At 40.1% G+C, this 20,897-nt stretch overlaps 1 protein-coding gene across 1 annotated transcript in view; it reads right to left on the bottom strand.

Moving 5' to 3' along the window:
• Window positions 1-20,208, bottom strand: part of SLC12A2 (solute carrier family 12 member 2) — a 124,925-nt gene extending 104,717 nt beyond the window's left edge. Inside the window, exon 1 of the mRNA XM_036740957.1 lies at window positions 19,444-20,208. Coding sequence (XP_036596852.1) covers window positions 19,444-20,208 — 765 coding nt within the window. The remainder of the gene's footprint in view (window positions 1-19,443) is intronic.
• Between the last annotated feature and the right edge of the window lie 689 nt (window positions 20,209-20,897).

Genomic DNA, 20,897 nt, shown 5'->3' with positions numbered 1-20,897 from the left:
ACAAATCATACAAATAAATAATTTTATTAAAGCAAATTATAGCAACAAAACAACAAGCTAAAAGTTTGGGGCTACAGTCAAAGCAATTCTTAAGACAAAATTTTTTTATCTCTAAACACTTTCATCAACAAAAGATATAACAAAGGGCATACAACCAAAGAAACTAGAAAAGCAGTAGAGCAAAAAAGGGCACGAATAAACATAAAAATAAGAATTCTGAAAATCAAAAGACAGACAATTTAAAACAAAAATTTTAATTTCAAAAGAAATATCTTGACTACAAAAGCAATTGTCTAATATCTGAAACTATGGTTTGGGGTAAGAATATTAGATTGAGAGTCAGAAGTTCCATCCTACCCTCTTTTCCAGTATCCAGTTATATATCCTCGGAAAGGTAATAGAATCAGATGTTACACTGGAAGCAACCAAAAAGAAAATTATCCTGTCAACCAATGCCCCCCAACCTATACTCCCTCCATCTTGTAGCCCAAATATATTATTCTTATTTTACCTAAGTGGGATGAGAAATCATAAGATCATGGTTTTAAATCCAGAAAGAACCCAAGATTATCTAATCCAAATGTTCTGTGAATGAGGAAACAGAGAAGTGAAGAGATTTGCCCCCAAGATCACATATAGAGTAAGTAATATAGCTAGGATTCAAACCCAGAATGTTTAAAACCAAATCAAATATTTTTTCTATCGTAGCATCAGACTGGGTTCTAGTTTGGTGTCTGTCACTCTGCCGAAGTGCAACTTTTTTCGAAAGTTAGAACAGACCTTGTGCATTAATAAGAGTCTCTACAACATTCTGAACAAGTACTCGCTATCCTCTGTGGGCAAACTTCCAATGAGGGGGAACCTACTGATGAAACAGAAGCCTATCCACTTTTGCACAACTGTTAGAAAGTTTTTACTAATATAAGCAGAATTCTGTCTCTCTTTGGTTCTATTCTCTAGGTCCAAGCAGAAGAAGTCTAACCTCTCTTCCATCTGACAATTCTTCAAAAAATAATCATTTATATCCAGAAGTGCTTTAAAGCTTATAAAATATGCTCTTCACAATAGCTTGTCTTTAGATAATGAAAATATCATCCCTATTTTACAAATGAAGCAACTAAGTCTACAAAAGATGAAGTGATTTTCCTGAGATTACCAGGCCACAAGCCAATATCCTTTCAACTCTAAATTTTTGGTTGTCTTTCCACTACACCACAGCTGAATGAACTCAGGTCAGCTTAATTTAACATTTGTTAAGCTCCTGCCAGGCGCAAGACATCTCTCTAAGCCTCAATTTCCTCACTTGAAGGTTGGAAATAAGCATCTATATATCACACATCACACATTTATGCTAAAATAGAGTAAAAAAAAATAAATTCCACAATACAAACACAGAAGCATCTATTTTTAATATGATAAAATATTTCTACCAAAAACTAGCATTATATACAATGGGGAAACTGTGGAAGTCTTTCTAATATATATATATAACAGTAAAGCAAGGATGCCCCTTTCCCACTATTATTTGACAAAGTTCTAGAAATGTTAGCCATAGCAGTAAAGCAAGAAAGAAAGAAATTAAAAGCAAAAAGACAGGCAAAGAAGAGACAAAATTATTTCTATCTCCTAATATCAGGCTAGCTAAGAAGTCTAGGAAATCAACAAAATTGAGAAAGTTTCACAAATATGGAGATTTATAAAATAAATCCACAAAACTCAATAGCATTTCTTCTGTACAATAATAACAAAATCCTAGTGGGAATAAACGAAAGGGAAGACCTGTTGAAAATAACTACAAATTACATAAAATAAATGGGAGTCAATCTACAAAATATTACATATCTATATAGATGGGATAATGTGTGGAAAGCCTTTGACACAATTAAGTGCCATATAAAGGTTTACTATGGCATTTTTTGAAATTAGTGGGAAAATTATTCTTAACAAAAAGCTATAGTGGATAAGAAACACGTTAATCTGTAAAGATATATATCTATATAGAGATTGGTCAAAACTTTTCTCACCTCTATTTATAAGGAACTAAATGTCATTACTGGTAACCTCCCCCCTCCACCTGGGTGTTAGCATAAAAATCATCTATAGTCACATCCAACAAATCCAATTTATCTTTCCAACTCTATATTGTTTATATTTTATTTTAAAACTTTGGAGCTACAAAGAACCTTACAAGTTATCATACCATTAGAGCAAAAACATCTTAGAGATCATCTGGTCCAATTAATTTACTGGATAAGAAAACTGAGGCCAAGATAATGCAGAATGGTCTAGGCCCTAGGGTAACACAGTTTCTTGGTGACAGCAGACAAGAGAATATGGGTCATTTACCAATTCCTCCAAAATAGCATTTCAAAGGGTATATATATTGTCCTAATGATCACTAACTTTAATTAGTCAAGTGTTAAACCAATACCACTAAAATACTGGATTTTCTACATAACTAAAATGTTTCTATTTCGTTTCAAAAGCCAGTGTCTTAGGGAGAGCTAGGTGGTGCAGTAAGTAGAGCATTGGCCCTGGAGTCAGGAGGACCTGAGTTCAAATCCTGCCTCAGACACTTGACACACTTACTAGCTGTGTGACTTTGGGCAAGTCACTTAACCCCAATTGCCCTCCAAAAAAAAAAGCCAGTTTCTTTTTGTAGTATTATAGAAAAAGCACTAGAATAGAAACTGGATAAGAATCTTGACTCTACTAGTGGGATTTGAATAAGAATCACTTAACCTCACTAGTTCCATTTCCTCCACTATAAGATGAGGTCTGCCAAATGATGAGGTCAATTTTTCTCTATCTTTTGATTCTATTTATTTTTAAATTATCATAGCACCTACATAGAGCACTGCTGACAAAACAATTGCTTAATAGGAAGAAGACAGAGAAGAATAGTTCCTTTAGCCCAGAGATTGATTCTTGAGCCACAGACCCAAGAAAAGTCAGATTCATGTTAGGTAATGTTATTCAAATTACACCAAAAAAATCAAAGTTTTCCTATTGTTTTGGGATAACCTGAAATATAAAAATCTATTGTAACCCCCTCCCCTTTTGTACATGTAGTGGGGTTCTGACTAAAACCAGTAAGGAGTATCTGATTTGTTGTTTTCAAATGTATATCTCAAGTGATCATAAATAATAACAACAACAGACTTTCACAGAGTGCCAACTTTGGAGTTTGCAAAGCGCTTTATATATGCTATCTCATTTGATCCTCTCAATGACTCTGGGGGCTTAGGTACCACTATTATTCCCATTTTACAAATAAGGAAAACGAGCTCGGAGAAGCCTTGGATCACAGGGTCTGAAGCAGGATTTGAACTCAGGTCTCCCTGGTGCCAAATCTAATTCTTTATCTACCACACCACCTAGCTGACTACTGCTGTGGGAAGACATATTCTGCCCTTTTGGTATTTTGTTCACCCGGAGGCTATTTACTTATAAAAGTTAAGTTCCATCATATAAAAGCCTCCTGGATGACACCATCACTCAAAAGAGAAAAGCTTAACAATAATACTTGAATAACTAAATGCATGAAAAATGCACACTGCCCTGTGACATGCTGGATGAAAGGCCTACTAGGTTAGTCTATCACAACAAACAGACATTGAGTCCCACAGGCTAAAACACAGCCAAGTGCTGGTGGACTCCGAGGAGGAAGGGGACACAGCTTTACTTCTTACTTCCTCGTCTAACTTCAGACACGGTGTATACTACCTCTTGATGGGGCTCAGGGAGACTTTGGTCATAGCTCCTGCTCCTTCCTGCCATAGACTGGCAGACTTGTGGATGCCTCCTACAACGCCATAATATTTCTTGCCAGTAGGCCATGTAGATGAGACTTACAATATAACTATGACAGTGAACCTTTAACTTCTAATCTCCTGGCTTCTTCTGGGGACTATACTCTTATCACACACATTCTCTTTTCTTTCTATATTCTCATACACAGTGATCTCATCAGTCCCTATGGATTCAATTACCACCTCTATGCAGATCAATATATCCAGCCTTACTTAATCCCTCTCCTGAATTTGATACCTTATATCACCAGCTATCACTTAGAACTGGATGTCCCACAGGAAACTCAGTTTGTCCAAAACAGAATTAGCTACATTTCCCCCCAAACCTACCTCTTCCAAACTTTCCTCTCCCTATCAAGGACACTGCCATTATCTCAGTCTCCCAGGTTTGTAATATCAGTATCTTGCTTACTTCACTAATCTCATCAGCTGCCAACTCTCTAATTTCTTTCTCTATGACCCCTCTCAAGGTTTCTCTATAACCTTTCTTTTCCAAGTCTTCCTGGCTCAAGTCTTTCCCAAATCAACATCATCCTGTACACATCTGCTAAAGTAACCGCTTTCTTCTTAAAAGTACAGGTGTCACACGTCATTCCCTCTATTCAATAACTATCAGTGGTCCTCTATTGCCTTCAAGATAAAGTAGAGAGTCTGGGCTTATCTTTTTTTTTTTTTTTTTTTTGGCATTTAACTCTTTACAACATGATCCCTTTTTCCCCAATCTTGTTACATTCTACTTCCTAAAATTCCATAAACTCTACATTCTAGCCATACTGGCTTACTTGCTGTTCCTTGACACCCGGTCTCCCAACTCCGTGCCCCGACACTGGCTGCTTCTTATGGCTGGAATACTCTCCCTCCCACCTTTTGACTCTCAGAATCCCTGGCTTCCTTTAAAACTGGGCTTAAGTGTCACCTCTTCTCAGAGGCCTTTTCTGAGCCTCCTATGTACTAGTATCACCCCCATTAAGGTTGCTGTCTATCTACTCTGTTTTTATGGTATTTGATTTATTGTTTTGCCTCTTCTTTGCATCCCTCGCACTTAGCACAACTTTTGTAACAATGTAAACAACAAATGCTTGTTGGTTGACTGATTCCCCAATGATTAGCATACACTACCCTCTCCCATAATCTCTGCATTCCAGCTGCTGAAGACCAAACCCCTCTATTTCCTTAATTCTACCTGTCTGCATTTTTCTTCCCATCCACCTCCAACCTACACCCTCTCCCCCACAAATAAGTTCAACTCTTACACTACCCTTATATTCTACAATTTTTTCTTTTTATCTCTCATCATTTCTTATCAAACTCAAATTGTCTACTTTTCCACCATCACTTCATTCACTCTTTCTTCATGTGATACTGAACAGAGCTAGATGAAGTTCTGCAAAGGTGCTGATTGGATCCATTAGAAATTCATATAATCTAATTATTCATGGGAAGGTCCAGCCAATATAATACAAATGACTATACTATTGAAATTAATTTACTTATTCAGTGCCATACCAATCAAACTACCTAATGATTACTTTATAGGGTTAAAAAAATAACCAATTGTATCTTGGAGAGCAAAATTAAAAAATCTCAACAGAACTTATGAAAAAAGTGGGAAGGAAAGGATCATTGAAGTACCAGAACTCAAACTATACTGCAAAGGAGTAATCATCAAAACAATTTGGTACTGGTTAAGAAATAGGAAAATTGATGAGTGGAACAGATTGGGTAGGCAATGTACAGAAGCAAGTGAGCACAGCAGACTAGTGTTTGAAAAAGAATTCACTATTTAACAAAGACTGATGGGAAAACTGGAAAGTAGTCTGGCAGAAACTACATAGAAACCAACATCTTATACCAAGATAAGCTACAAATGGGAATGTGACTTAGACACAAAGGGTGACATCAATCAGAGGAATAAGAAACAATTTAAATTACCTTTCAGATCAAGAGATGGGCGGAAGAGTTTGAGCCCAAACAAGAGATAAAGAGGATCACATTAGATAAAACAGGCAATTTTGATTACATAAGATTAAAAAGGTTTTGCATAAACAAAACCAAATGCAGCTAAAACCAGAAGAAAAGCAAGTAAAAACCTTTGCATTGTTTCTTTAATAAGTGCCACAATTCTAAAAAACTGATTCAAATTTGTAAGTGTCATTCCCCAATTGATATGAAGCATGTGACAAAGGATACAAAATAGGCAGTTTTTAGAAGAAATCCAGACTATCAAGGGCAACAGAAACATTTGATTTAAACCGCTCTAAATCACTAATAATTAAAGAAATACAAATTGAAACAACTTTAAGGTTTTACCTCACACCTATCAACCAGCAAAACTGACAAAAAAGGAAAATAACACAAAGGCTGGAGTGGTTGTGGGAGAAACAGGTGAATTAACACTCTACTGGCAGAGTTGTAAACTTGTCCAAACCATTCTAGAAAGCAATTTGGAATTGTGGTCCAAAACTTTTTAAAATGTGTATCCAGGGATACTACTACTACTATATCCCTAAGAGATCAAAGAAAGAGAAAAGGACTAATACATATCAACATATTTAGCTGTTTTTTGTGGTAGCAAAGAATTGGAAACTGAAGGCGTGTCAATAAACTGGGGAAGACATGAACAAATTACGTTAAATGAATGTGATGGAATACTATTGTGCTGTAAGAAATGATGAAGGGCATGGCTTCCAAGGAAAGACTGTATGAACTGATGCAGAGTTTAGTCAGCAAAAGCAAGAGAATAATTTACACAAAACAAAACTGTAAAGACAATTTTTAAAGATTTAAGAACTCTGATAAACATAATTCCAGGGTAGTTGTGATGAAACATATTATCCACCTCCTGATGAAGCGGTAACAGATTCACAATACAGATTAGGGCATACGAAAATTAAATAAGATAAAATTTCAGAAAAAACCCCCAAGTTATTTAATTTTAACTTGGTCCTTGCTGCATCAATGCAAACCTACTCTCTCTTTTCAATTCAATTCAAATCAATTCTCTGTACCTCACACTAGAGCAGCAGTTCCAGAACTTCTTCCTCTCAAACCTCCAATGACACTTAGAGCTCCCTTTTCTCTCTTTCTAAGCCACAAAACCTAACCAATAAGCCATAGAGGCTTGGGCTGGAGGCTTATTGTTGGCCATTCAATGAAAGGCAGGATGATTTGGGTTTAAAGGTGTAGTGAAGTAGCTCCATTTGAAACACAATGGGCTGGTCCAGAGAAATTATAGCAGCACAGAACAAAAAGTGAACTGTCCCAGGTTCCCTCAGTCATTGAATAGGCATTTCTTCAGACAAACTGAACTTTGCTATTACTGCTAAGGGCGTCGCCATTCTCCCAGTCACCCAAGCTTACACCACTCTGGGCATCCCCACAAATCCCGAGTTTCCAAATGTTTTGTTAGTTTCTTCATATTTCTCACAACCTTTCCACTCATATTGTCCCCACTGTAATTCAGGCCCTTCATCACCTATTACAAGAGCCTCCCAATTGTTCTCATTCCCTCAAAGATTCTCCCCAAAGCTCCCTTAGCGATTTTTCTAGCATACAGGCCAAATCATGTCACTCCTCTATTGAATAAACCTCAATGTCTTCCTATTACTTCTAGAATCAAATACGAATACTATTTGTCACTTTAAGCTCTTTACATCTTAGATTCTTCCTACTTAGGAGACTGAAAAGTCTTCTAGAACATTCTATCATCCAACCAAACTTGCCTACTTGTTGCTCTTCACACACAACACTCTATCCTCTATTCTGTATTTTTGTACTGAAAATGCTCTTATTTTTCACAACCCTCTGTCTTCTAGAATTCCTGGCTTCCTTCAAGACTGAGTGCAAACACTCCTCCCAACTGCTAGTGTCTTCCCCCTCTAAGGTTGCCTTTCATCTACTCTCCACATATCCTATAGTGTGTGGGTATGTATACATGCATGTGTGTGCAGATACGTTATTCAGTCGTTTTCAGTCGTGTCCCATTTCAGGTTTTCCTGGCAAAGATACTGAAATGGTTTGCCATGTCCTTTTCCAGCTCATTTTACAGATGAGGAAACTGAGGCAAACAGGATGAAATGACTTGCCCAGGATCACGCAGTTATTAAGTGTCTGAGGCCAGATTGGAACTCAGGAAGATGAGTCTTCTGGATTCCAGATATGGTACTCAATCCACTGAGCCACCTAGCTGCCCCATAAATATTCACATACATACACACATATCCTAGTAGCTGGCACACAGTAAATATTTAGAACATTAACATCTATTGATTAGTAATTTAGTTGGGTGCAGAATTGAACATAAGGAAGAGTTTAGAGTGAATTTCATTTAATAAAATGCATAGTGCTTGCAATGATCTCAAGTTTCCCCATGACATAAGAATATAATTTTTTTTTACTACAAATGTTGGCAAAGACACTCTGTTGATCTTGGAATACAACACTTTCCAAAGAATCACATTTACAAATCATCCAAGGGGCACTGGAGAGAAAAATAACAGAGACAGTATGTACAATGTAGCATACTTCCACTAATGACATATATAAAATAAGTGGCATAAAGAATATTACTGAAAGAAATGAAGGAAGTGAGGTAGCCATGGAGTGACAGCTGAACTTGGGCCTTAAGCAAGGGCACCTCAACTTATATGGACACCTACTGAATTGTTATTATATGCATATCCAAAATAAAGTACAAAGGAAACCAATTACATTACAAGTTACCAAAATGTACAAAAAGAAGTTCATGGACCTCATGTTAAGCATGCCTGGCTCAACTGAAGGAAGGCCCAGAGCACACTGGGTAGATCTTCCTTCTAGAAGGATCAGTGGGAGAACACAGAAAACAATCACACAGGATGAGATGGATGAATTATAAACTACATTAAGTGGAGAGAATACTCATTAATTAAATCACAGATCCACTGGTGTACTGAATATTTTTGTCTTTCTAGTGACCGTTTAAATAAATACATTGCTATGTACAGTACAGAGGCAGCTAGGTGGCACAGCGAACAGAGTGCTGAGCCTGAAGGATTTAAGTTCAAATTCAACACTTACTAGCCGTGTGTGACCTGGGCGAATCACTATTTACTCAACCATAAAACAGCCATAATAACAGTACTTACCTCACAGAGTTGTGGTGAGAACCAAAAGAGATAATATTTGTAAAGTGCGTAGCACAGTGCCTGGCACATAGTAGGCATTTAATTAATGTTTATTTTCTTATCTCTCTCCCTATAATGATATGCAAATTGCTTGGGGCAAATAAATAATTTTGAAACGGTTTCATTTTGTGACAGCAATGGGCACCTGTTTGTGTTTTTAATAACAGTAGGCTAACTCAACGTTAGACCAAACAAAACTGAACTGAGTTGGTTTGCCCATACTTAGTTTTCTATCATGTGAGCGCTGGATTCCGTGTCATAGATATGTTTCATTGTTTTCTTCTGTTGTATTTTTAATTCCACAGCACTTAAGAGTTAATGTTAATTACTCCAAGGAAAAGTGCACCTTAAAGAGCACACTTCAATGACTGTTAAGAGATAATGCTGCAGTTAATATATGTGGGAAAGTCAAGTATTTCAGGGATCTTTCATGCCCAAAATGAAATAGGATCACTTCACTAAAGGTCTAAGGAACATATGGCTGAAAACAAAAAATAACACCAGGAACTGAACTGATGCAAAATAGCCCAACTAATCCTCAGAAAACAGGCAAAGATTTTCAAAAGGACATGGAGGTTGAAGGGGTTTTAATAACTCCTCTATGGGAGGAAGCACATGGGCTTCTTAAAGGCAGTCATTAGTAAGCAAGCATTTATCAAAGCACCAACTACGTGCTAAGCACAGTTAGAATAAAAGTGAGAAGAAACAACAACTGCTAACCAGTGCTTAAAAAAAAAAAAAGATTGCCACAGGCAAGACAATACAAAGAGTATACTGAAAATTAGAAACAAAGTAATTTTTATTGATGAAACTCACTTTTTTATTTCAGACTATACCAGAACAGGTATAGGAAGGAAAAGTACATGTGGGCAGGGACAGCTCTACACCCAATTTCTGCAGGAAGTAGCAATGGAAGAAGAGACCTTCACCCTTCACCCCAAGATTTTGGGCCCCATTCGTTCGAGGGGGGAATGATGGGGTGCTTGTCATCAAGCCCCCACCCTAAGATATTGTTTTATGTATTTATTTTGTGTTATCCATGTTATATTGTTGTGAAGTTATGTCGATTACCATTTACCCCTAAACTCCCATTGATCTATATAAAGGACACAAAAGATCTTGGGGTCAAATGTGACAAATGTGCTGTTAACAGGAATGGGGAGATCTTTCCCATCCATTAATAGGCCTATGTGACCTGCTTTGAGCCTGAGTCACATGGAGCCTGTGGTGGGAGGAGCTTGCCAAGTGGGGGGAACAGGAAGTGCGGGTGAGGCACAGTTGGGAGACAGACAGGAATTTTTGCCTAAAGGTTTGTGGGGAGGCCTGATCAAGGGAAGGCTTGGGGGTGTCAGTACTCCCTGGATTGATGTATATAAACGTCTTTGCTACCATGGTGGATCTGGCTTTCTGGTATCTGAATAAATGTCTTGGTTTTGTCTTTGAGGAAGAGAGTTTAAAAAAAAAAGTACATGTGAGCCTGTAACTTCTAAGCATCTTCATTACACTGTAAAATATCCACTCCAAACACACTTAGGAATTAGAATCAATCAAGCAATAAGCATTTAAAAAGCACCTACTATGTTCCAGGTACTGTGTGAAGCACTAGAGATACAAAAAGAGGCAAAAGACATTCCCTGCTAAACTTCCAAGGAACTTCCAAGTTAATAGGGGACACAACACGCAAACAACTATATACAAAGCAAACTCTGTACAGGATAAATAGGAAATAATTAAACAACAAAACACACTGGAATTAAGAGGGATTTCCTGTGGAAAGTGGGATTTTGGTTGGAACTTAAAGGAAGCCAAGGATGTGAGTAGAGGGAAAACATTCCAGGCACAGGAAACAGCTAGAGAAAATGCCCAGAGCCAAGAGATGAATTGTCTTGTTTATGGTATAGCATGGAGGCCAGAGTCACTGGATCAAAAAGTACATGTTGGGGAGTAAAGTATAAAAAGACTGGAAAAGTAGGAGGGGGCTAGGTTAAGATGACTTTGAAGGCCTAACAGAGTATTTTATATCAGCTCCTGGAAGCAACTTGAAGCCCCTGGAGTCTGAGTAAGGAGGGTGACACAATCAGACTTGCATTTTAGGAAAATCAAGTTAGTGGGTGAATGGTGAATGGAGAGAGACCTAAGGCAGGCAGATCCATCATTAGGCTATTGCAATAATTAAGGCATGAGGTGATGAAGGCCTGCACTAGGGCAGTGTCATAGGAGAGAAAGGGGCATAAGTGAGATGTTGCACAGATGAAATTGATAGGCCTTGTCAACAGCTTGGATGTAGGGGGGGAGGTGCTGAGAGATAATGAGGAATCCAGGATAATTCCCAGGATTGAAAGACACCAAAGAGACACTAAAAGTCTAAGCAAGAGATAAGGAAGGCCTACGCTAGGATGGTAATGTTGAATAGGGAGGAGGGAACGGATGTGAGAGAGCTGTGGAAGTAATTGACGGGATTTGGCTCTAAGGGTGAGAGAAGAACTGAAGATGAATCAGAGGCTCCGCGACTGAAGGACTGTGTGTGGTACCATCAACCAAAACAGCATAAGAAAATAAGAAGGTTTAGGAAAAGTTGTGTTTCAGACAGTTCGAGTTTGAGGTGGCAACAAGATATTGAGATAGAAATGTCCAGCAGGCAGTCTGAGGTGATGGACCAGAGCTTAAGGAAAGAAAAAGCTGGATGTGGATTTATACCTTCAGAAGTCATCTCCACATGGGTAATTAACAGCTACACTCATAGGAACAAATGGGTTCACCACGTGAAAGATTTGTAAGAAGTGAAGAAGAGAGGGCCCAGAATGACCTTTGGGGAAACACACCTAAGGAGGCAGGAAAAAAAATGATCCCACTAAGGAGACTTTAGGCATGGTAAGAAGGTTATAAAAGCCAAGAAAGAAAGGAGGGCATACAGGAAGGGGAGACACTACAAAACAGAAAGGGCAGAGAGGATGCAGCCCAACGACAACAACAAAAAAGGGTCACTGGATTTAATAATTAAATGGCCGTTGATGACTTAGGGGAGGGTGAGGAGAGAAAAATAGATGCAGTGAAATCTTTTCTTCCCACACTTTCTTTACCTAGCAAGAGTAAAAAGGGAGAAAAAGATGTCAAATAATAGCTTGATTTCTTTGATATAGCCCCTTAAGACTATAAGCTCCTTGAGGGCAGGGGCTTTCTTTTTTAACATTTATATTCCCCAGAGCTTAACAGAGAGTCTGACACATAACAGGCACTTAATAAATTATTGTATTATATGATATTATATTTTGAAGAGAAATTAAGGGGGTAGGAGAAATTGAGTCTATATATGTTTTTATGTATGGTTCACTTGTAAATTTGGGATTTTAGATAATTCCTTTATGCCTTCTTCCCCTAGTCTTTTTCTCTGAATTTTAATGGATTTCTAGATTAGTCTCTTTGGTTTCACTCTTCACTAGGCAAAAGTGTTTTTTAAGCCTCTAGACAAGTGCTAGAATAAGGGGACACAAAGGCCAAAAGAGAGGAGGCCTGACTTGCCTTCAAGCAGCTTATTAAGGTGAAAACAGTATGTTCACAGAAAAGTAAATTTAGAAGTCAGTCATCTAGCATTTATTATCTACTATGTGACAGACAGTGTTTTATAAGCTGAGGATTCAAAGAAAGGCAAAACAGTTTGTTCTTTAGGACTTCAATCTAAGGGGGAAGAAAACATGCGAACCACCATGTACAAATAAGATAAATAGAGGATAAATTTGGGCTAGCCTCAGAAAAAGGCAACAAGTTTAAGGAGGACCTGGGAAAGGATTCTTATATATATCTAAAGTAATTTCTTGTCAGAGGAGGCCACTAATATTTGGGAAGACCACTGTATTTTTCCTGTAGGAAGTTATTACCTGTGGCCACTTTAACTTGTGCCAATTTGAAGTAACCTAGGTATCCTAAGAGACAGAGGAGAAAAGCAAGGAACATATACCAGGAATGCAAAGGTACACGGGCGAACAGAGCTGGAAAATCTACATAGGGAACAACAAAGAAGGCAGTCAACCCAGAGTGCATAAAGGAGAATAATGTGCAATAAATCTAGAAAGAGAGGCTGGAACCAGATTATAAGAAGGCTGCCTTTGATGTCCAAAACAAAAGGGAGCCATTACAGCTTCTTGAGTAGATAAGTGGCATAGTCAGACTCAAACTTTAGGAATGTCAATTTGGTAATTGCATGGAAAGTGAATTAGCAAAGGAAAAGTTTGGAGACAGGGAGAAAAATTAGGAGTAATTAATTAGAGGTGATAAGGATCTGAACCAGGTTGGCTGTGGCATGAATACAGAAGAGATGAATCCAAGATGTAACTGAGATAGAATCAACAAAACCTGGCAACTGAAAAGCAAGAGGAGTGAAGAAGAGAGAAGAACAGAGAATGAAAGGCAACTTGGCATGGGGAGTAGAGAGCGTCACCTGAAAGGAGGAAAACCTGGGCTCAATTCCACTTCAAACGTTTATTAGCTGCGTGACCTGGGCAAGTTATTTAACCTCTCTAGGCTTTAGTTTCCTTATCTGTAAAAGGAGGAGTTAGATTTGAAGTCCCCTAAGGTTCTTCCAACTCTAAATCTACTGTCCTAGAAGGTTGTGAACCTACATGACTAAAAGGATGTCAGATACACTCAACTGGAATAAAGAGGCTAGGGAGAACGAGGTGATAATGAGCTCTGTTTTGAATATGGTGGGTTTGAGATGCCTACTAAACATCCAGTTGGAAATGTCCAATAAGCAGCTGGTGATAAGCTCCAGTTAAGTTTTCAAAGACATTTGTTCAAATGGGTTCAAACAAGCACTCACCCAGGGTTTGGCATCAAGGCCAACAGCAAAAACTACTCTGTTAACAGGAGCTTTCCCCACTGTATAATATTTCTCCCATTAAAAAAACAGAACAGTTATTTCAATATTACAGTTTAATTACAGGTTCAGATATACTTCAGTTAAGTATGGAGCCAATTCAAATAGGTGCTATATATTTTCAAGTACACGTTACATATAAAATAATAGGGACAAAAGCCAAAATATTGTAATGGCACTTAACAAGAATATACACTTTAATGAGACGCAATGGTATTCAGAATACACACAGGTGTATGTGAGGAAGAAATGAGCAGGTATTGATTGAAATTTTGATTACCTGTGTGAGATTATCTATCTCAAACTGACATTATGTCTTGTCACCTAAATATTTCTTGACTTCCCCTTCACTGTCAACTGATCAAGGGATGCAAATTAATTTCATTTTTAATGTAAGACAGGGACTGGCAACTCTGACAGAGATGTGGTACATGCTTTTTAAGTGCCTTAAACAATAAAATGTACTGAAAAACAATTATTCTTTGTTGACTAAGGGTCTTAACAATGCCTGAAACTCTTCATTCTGATTATCAATTATTCCAACATTCTCCTACAGGCATTGGAGACTAAGTGACATATTCCAGAAGTTCTCTAAAGTATTTAAATAAAAAGTGACCTCAGTTTTGATTTTCTTAAACTTTGTATTTCTTCTATATTGGGTACAGAATTGAAATGCCTCCTCAAAATCTTCCCTTCCTCCTAATTTTGCCCTCTCTTTGTTGATGGCATCACTCAAGTTCAAAAACTCAGTCATCTCTGACCCACCACTTGCCAGTTCTTTGTCAGTTCTACCTCTGAGAACCCACCTCTTAAAGCACTATCCCATTGTCCCCCTCTTTTCCAACAACCACTGCGTCTACACTAGTTCAGGTCCTCATAATTTCTTAACTATTCCAACAGCCTAACTGGTTGCCTTGCCTCCATCCCTTCCCCTTTCTAATCCATCTTTTATACTGATGCCAATCAATTGACAAACAAGCACTTATTAAGAAGTCCCTGCTACATGCCAGATATACATGCCAAAGTCATCTTCCCCTAACACATAAAGACTTTTAGTGGCTTCTCATTGTACACTGAACGATATCGATTCCTTAGCCCGACATTCAAAACCCTCCTCAATCTGACTCCAACTTCCTTCTATCTGGCCTTATTTCACATTACTGCATGGTAGTATTTCTTTTCACCTCTTCATACACATCTGTCCCAGGCCAATGGGGATACCTGTTTTCCCCTATTCACGCCTTCTCTGTGCATATACTCTACCAACAACTCCTTAGTTCTGCCTCTTGAAATCTCTCTCTTCTTTTAAGGCACAGTTCAGGTGCCACAACCTACCTCAGGATCCTTCCCTTCTCAGCACCTTCATGCTGCCTATACGTTATACATTTTTATTTCTTTGGAAACTTTGATCCCTATCTTGTACAACTCAGGGATACTACTGGTTAGTTGATGGGCCTCTGTTTTCATGAAGTGTGAGGTAATTGGAGCTTGGCAATTTCCCACGCACAATCCAAAGAGTCTGCTCTCCTCTCCCTCTTTAATTCTGAGCCCAACTACCATCCATTTACATACTGTGTCTAACTGCATGTCAAAATCTGGACTAGAGGTATAATTTGGTCTGCACCCACACCAGAAAGACCGAATGGATGAAGACAAACTCTTAAATAGTTATGGATAGCTTCGAGGAGATTATGCAACATTCTAGGGCTTGCTACAACCAGCACAATATCGTGTATGAGTAGGAACACCTGGAGTACTTCGCCATTCAAAGGGAATGCTTCCATAAGATGGATTCGGAGGGCAATGGAGAGGCACTTGCTAGGTTTAAACAGGCAATGACACATAATAAATGAGTAACTTCAAAGAAAAATAAGGGTAAAAGATGTCATAAGGGAAAGGCAGACAGAAAAAGATGAGTGGGTCATGGGGCAAGGACGGACAGGTAAAAATAGTGCTCTGCTCGGCATGGTGGCACATGCCTGTCATCCCAGCTGCTGGAGAGCTCTAGGCTGGTAGATCACTTGAGTTCTGCAGTTTTGAGTTACTGTGGTGGGTGGACGATGAAATGACCAAGGAAACAAAGGTTCAAGCTTCCAAGTATATCAGTTTATTAAGCAATGGATGCCAACTGTCTAACAAATTAGAACCAGATCTCTTTAACTTTGGCACTGGACCCCAAATACAAGCGGGGACAGATTTTTATACATCAAAAATAATTGACCAAAGAAGACTTATTAATTAAAAAGAAAACAAGGATACAAAATTAGGCAATCTGATTTCTAATTGGGGGAAAGACTAGGGGACTTTCCAAGTTGAGGCAGTGGGGAGTGAACAGGTACAATTCCCTTAAATCAGATAAAGAGGTGTCCCATTCTCCTCCAAGTGTCTATGAACAGTCAAAAGGAACATGGAAACAATAACTGATTTACCAATACAACGCCAGTTTTCCAGTAAGACATATGGGTTGCTTGAGATGTCTAATTGTAAGAAAACTCCTTCATCTTGGGACCTGTCTAGGTTTATGCAGCACAACTTAGGTCCTTAGTCAAGGGTCTGTAAGTAAGCAACATGTAGAGGTGGTCCAACTTCTTAGGTTCAAACAATGCAATAAGGTCTTCTCATAATTTCCACAACTGAATAAAGTTTTCTCACAAAAGAGAGACTGGACTAGAACCATAATTGAATAGAAAGGGAACTGAGCTAGCTCCAGAACTGAGTCACAAGACGGAGTCAGTATGGTTCATTCAATTCCCACCACAGTTTGGTGTTCTACCTCCCTCATTGCATAGGGCTAACGACTCTGGGAACAGAAGGGCGCAAAGCTAAAGAAAGATGAACTGACTGACCCAAGTCACAAAAAGAGAACAGGACAAAGTTTCTATGGTGATCATTACTAGAGTCAGGTTTGTGAATGGCCCTGCACTTACAGGTTCAGTGAGATAAAGGTTCAGGAAGAGGGGAAGGAGAAGGGGGAAGGGGTAAAAGGAAGGAAGAAAGAGAGTGGAAGAAAAGAAGGAAAGGAAAGAGAAGGGAAGGGAAGGGAGAAGGGAAATATAAACATCTTAAAACTGTTATTTCATCTTTGTATACCTAGTACCTTGAAAAGTAACTTAATACATGCTTGTTGAATTTAACTACAGAAATAATGAAACTATTCTATGAAGTTCTGATTTAGGAGGCACTGAAAAGGCAGTTTCCACCATGTACAAAACAAATCTTCTCTACAACCAGCTCTGTATTAGGAAAAGAGCACTCAAACTAATTTAAGGTCTTCCTCCTCCTCTTTACAATTCCTAGAGCAGGGAAAACTGTTAAATCCTTGGGTTTTAAAGGGTTTCTCTCCAGAGTAAACAGGATGTTAAGAGAGGGACAAAATTATATTAAGCAAGATTAGGTGCTATTGACTATAAGTGCCCAGAGGACAAAAGCAATCATAATATACAGACAAGTCATATTTTTACACACCCTTGAAGGCTTAGAAATAGGCATGGTCAAATTTGAAAATAAGATTCACATAACGTTATGAAGAACCAAGCCTCAGTTAGCTATCATTTAATCCATTTACTAAGACAAACTACAGGAAGACTTTTTCAATTTGTGGTTTTATGAGCAAGTCGACTCCTCACCTCCTTTCTGGTTGCACCTTTCTGTCAACCCCTTGGAACTATTAGACCCATAGGTGGAAAGTAGGAAACCACAAGTAATTAATGAAGTAGATAATCTACTTGGAGAAACAAAAAGTTGACTAACTTTATATATGATAACTATATATGATAATATGATATTAATTTCAACAACTTGCTTGGACCTAGAGAATCAAAGACTTTTTTTAAAAGCTGACTTAACAGAGGGAAAGGGGAGGAAAAGAAAAAATGTTTTAAAACACAATAAAAAGCTCAAACATTTTTGGAAAATAATTCTTAAAATATGTTGAAAACAATACACAAGGGGCATTTTTATCTCTTCTGAAAGATACAAGATTCTGATGGTTCAGTTAAAAAAACAAACATTTTAATTTGAAAGAGTTTAAGATACACAACCGCTCTCAAGGCAAAGCCTTTTTAAGGAGGTTTAGGACTACTGAACTGAATTATCATGAATCAACAATGAATTAGAAATTCTCTTTTATGATACTCCTGCAATAGTAAAGACCCAATGCAGAGGAAAACTTCAGACAAGTCCATCTTGGGCTTGCAGATTGATATTTTTTAAGATAAAAAATAGAAAATGAGAGAAAAGATAGCAGCAGTGTGAAAAACAAAAAGGTTCATAAGAAATTCTTGATAACTAGGGATGTAAACATCCCCAGAAAAGTCACAACAAAAAAGAAACAGTAACTTAAAGCAAAATTAGCTTAGGTTTTTAAACAACTAGTTATAAAAAAAAAAGGAGTCCTTAACCATTCCAGACTGCAAGAATGGTTGTAATGAACCACATTATTTAGCCTGCTGTTAAACCTGGAGCTGCACACACTGCCCTAGAATGCTGAACACAATGAAATGTTTTGGGTCAAGGTGCTTTCATACTGTCTGGATTCGAAGTATTTACACTTGTTGCTAAAAATTTAGTTTCAACCTACCATGGTTTCTTCCCAAGGCTAAAAGTAAAAAGGGATTTTACACAAGCTTAATTCAGAAGATATGAATAATTATCTCACAAACAGAAAGATGATTTTAAGATACAGATTTATGCCCTTAAGGGATAAAGTTTGTTACTTATTACTACAGAGTTGCCATATATAAATTACATTGTACCAGGAATAACAAATCAATAATGCAAGTGAATTGATGAACAAGAAACTAATGTTTGGGGCACAATAACTCATACAAAGGATATTATACTCTAAACTACCCCCCTCGCATGCCTCCTAAAAGCTTCCTGAATATTTTTCATATTGAAAGCTAGTTCATCTTTCTCTAGTCATTAAAAAAAAGTTGAACCAAACAGAAAACAAATGTTCTGCATCCAAACTCGCCCCAAATAAAATAGGTTTACCATCAAATGTGTTTAATTTATCAAGAACAGCATGTTCTAAGACTTAAGATTTCTACGATCTTCAGCACATTCAAGCTTCAAAGAAGTGATTTTTAAAATAATTCATATGCCACTAACACATCCTTGTCAGATTCTCTATTAGGACTTAGTAACCTCCACATTCTCAAGCAGGATAAATTCTTAATGATTTAGTGGAGCCACAAAAAACTATAAATAGGACACAAACTCTAAATTGTTCCTTTTCCTTTTGCATTTTAGCCTTGACCAGCCCACCCTACTTTTCCGGAACAAAAGAATTAAATTAGATTTATAGTCATTCTAAGGACTAAAACTAGTTTCAAGACTAGTGAGTTAACAGAAACAAACCATATGGGGCTGTTAAAGAGAGTGCCATGTATAAAGGACTGCAAACTTTGTGGACTAAATTTCATTCCAATGCAATGTCAACCTTGACATCTGGCTTTAAGGAAAGCGAGGAAACTGCATTCATGCCACCTTACCAAGCAGGGAGGTAGAGGTAACGATGAATTGTCAGGAAAGAGAGACAGAGGGTCAGGAGGAGAAGGAGGCAGAGGTGGCACGTTTGGAGCTGTCTCACCTTTTCCAGTTCATCGTGGAGCTCGGCCAGGCTGGGCCGGAGCAGCTTCTCGCCCAGGTTGGCGGCCGTGTGCCGATAGTGATCGATTCTGGGCACAGCATCCATGGTGTTGTGGCCAAAGGTGCGCAGGTAGTAGGTGTTGGTGTGGGTGTCGTAGTAGTAGTGGTGGTGGTGGCCGCCGCCGCCGCTGCCCGAGTGGAGGCTGCTGCCCTCGCTGAGCACCGTGTCTCCCCCATTTTGGAAGCTGACATTAGCCCCCTCTCCACCGATCCCGGCCGCTTCCGAGGGGCTCTCGTCCGCGGACGACGAGGCGGCCGGATCCACGAAGTTCACCCGGAACCGGCCTTTGGCTTCCTCGCTGCTCTTCCCCGCTCCGCTCTCGCCGCTGGCTTTGCCATCCTTCGGGGGCTCGGCGGTGCTCCCCGCGGCAGCCGCCGCCGCAGCCGCAGCGGCAGCAGCAGCCGCCGCCGCCGCCCGCCCAGCGTTCTCAGTGACCAGATCTACCTGAAACCTACTCTGGCTTGGGGTGGGACCGAGCGGTCTGCCCAAGCCATCTCCCGCGGCCGCAGCCACCCCGCCCCTGTCCGCGCCTCCCGAGAGGCTGGGAGCCACAGCATCCTCCTGGACCTGCAAGGCCGTCCCGGGAAGGTCCACCCGGGTTGCAGCGGCAGAAGCGCGCTGCGCCTCGTCGGCGCCGGCGGGGGCAGGCAGCCTCTGGGCGCTGGAGGAGGGCGCCGGGTGTTGTGGCTTCTGCCCCACCTCCATCGCCGCCTCAACCGCAGCAGCGCGCGGCCGCCCCGGCAAACCCCTCAGGCTCGGCGCCCTCTACGCCCCCAGTCACCGAGAGCTGCAGCGGCGTGATGCTGCCGCCGCCGCTGCTGCTGCTGCTGCTGCAATCTCAGGTGAGGAGAACGCTGCTCTCCCGCTAACCACTAGCTGCACACACCCTCCCGCTCCTCCCGGGGAGGTGCCGCGCTGCAACCAGCCCGGGGCTCGGCTCCCCGAGGCGCTCCCCGCCGGCTCCAAATCCCAGCCCGAGGGGGTGGGGGGAAGCGGAGGGAAGGAATAGCCGTGGGGCCCAGCTGGAAGCGCCGAGGCTGTTTAAAGCCTCCGCCGGGGCAGCGGCGGCTCTGGCCACACGAGGGAGGCGGGGCCCGGAGCTCCCTCCTCTCAGCTCCCTTTCCCCTCCCTCCTCGGGCCGTACCCTCCGTCTCGCACCCACCCACCCCTCTTTTCCACTCTCTCAGTTGCTCGGTCTCTAAGCGCCGCCCCAGGCCCGGCCCGGCAGCGCCTGAGTAACCAGCAAAACACAGGAAGCTTCCTTTCCCTCGCTCAGCCGGCGCTTTCCTCCCTCCACTATTCAAACCCGGCGACCCCTACTGAGGCGACGCAGGCAGCCCCCACCCCCGACACACACACACACACACCAGTCCTAGCCGCCTCCCTCCCGGCTG

This window comes from Trichosurus vulpecula, chromosome 1, assembly GCF_011100635.1.
Source record: "Trichosurus vulpecula isolate mTriVul1 chromosome 1, mTriVul1.pri, whole genome shotgun sequence".
NCBI lineage: Eukaryota > Metazoa > Chordata > Mammalia > Diprotodontia > Phalangeridae > Trichosurus > Trichosurus vulpecula.
Note: the sequence above shows the minus strand (reverse complement) of the source record. Positions and strands in the feature narration are given on the sequence as shown.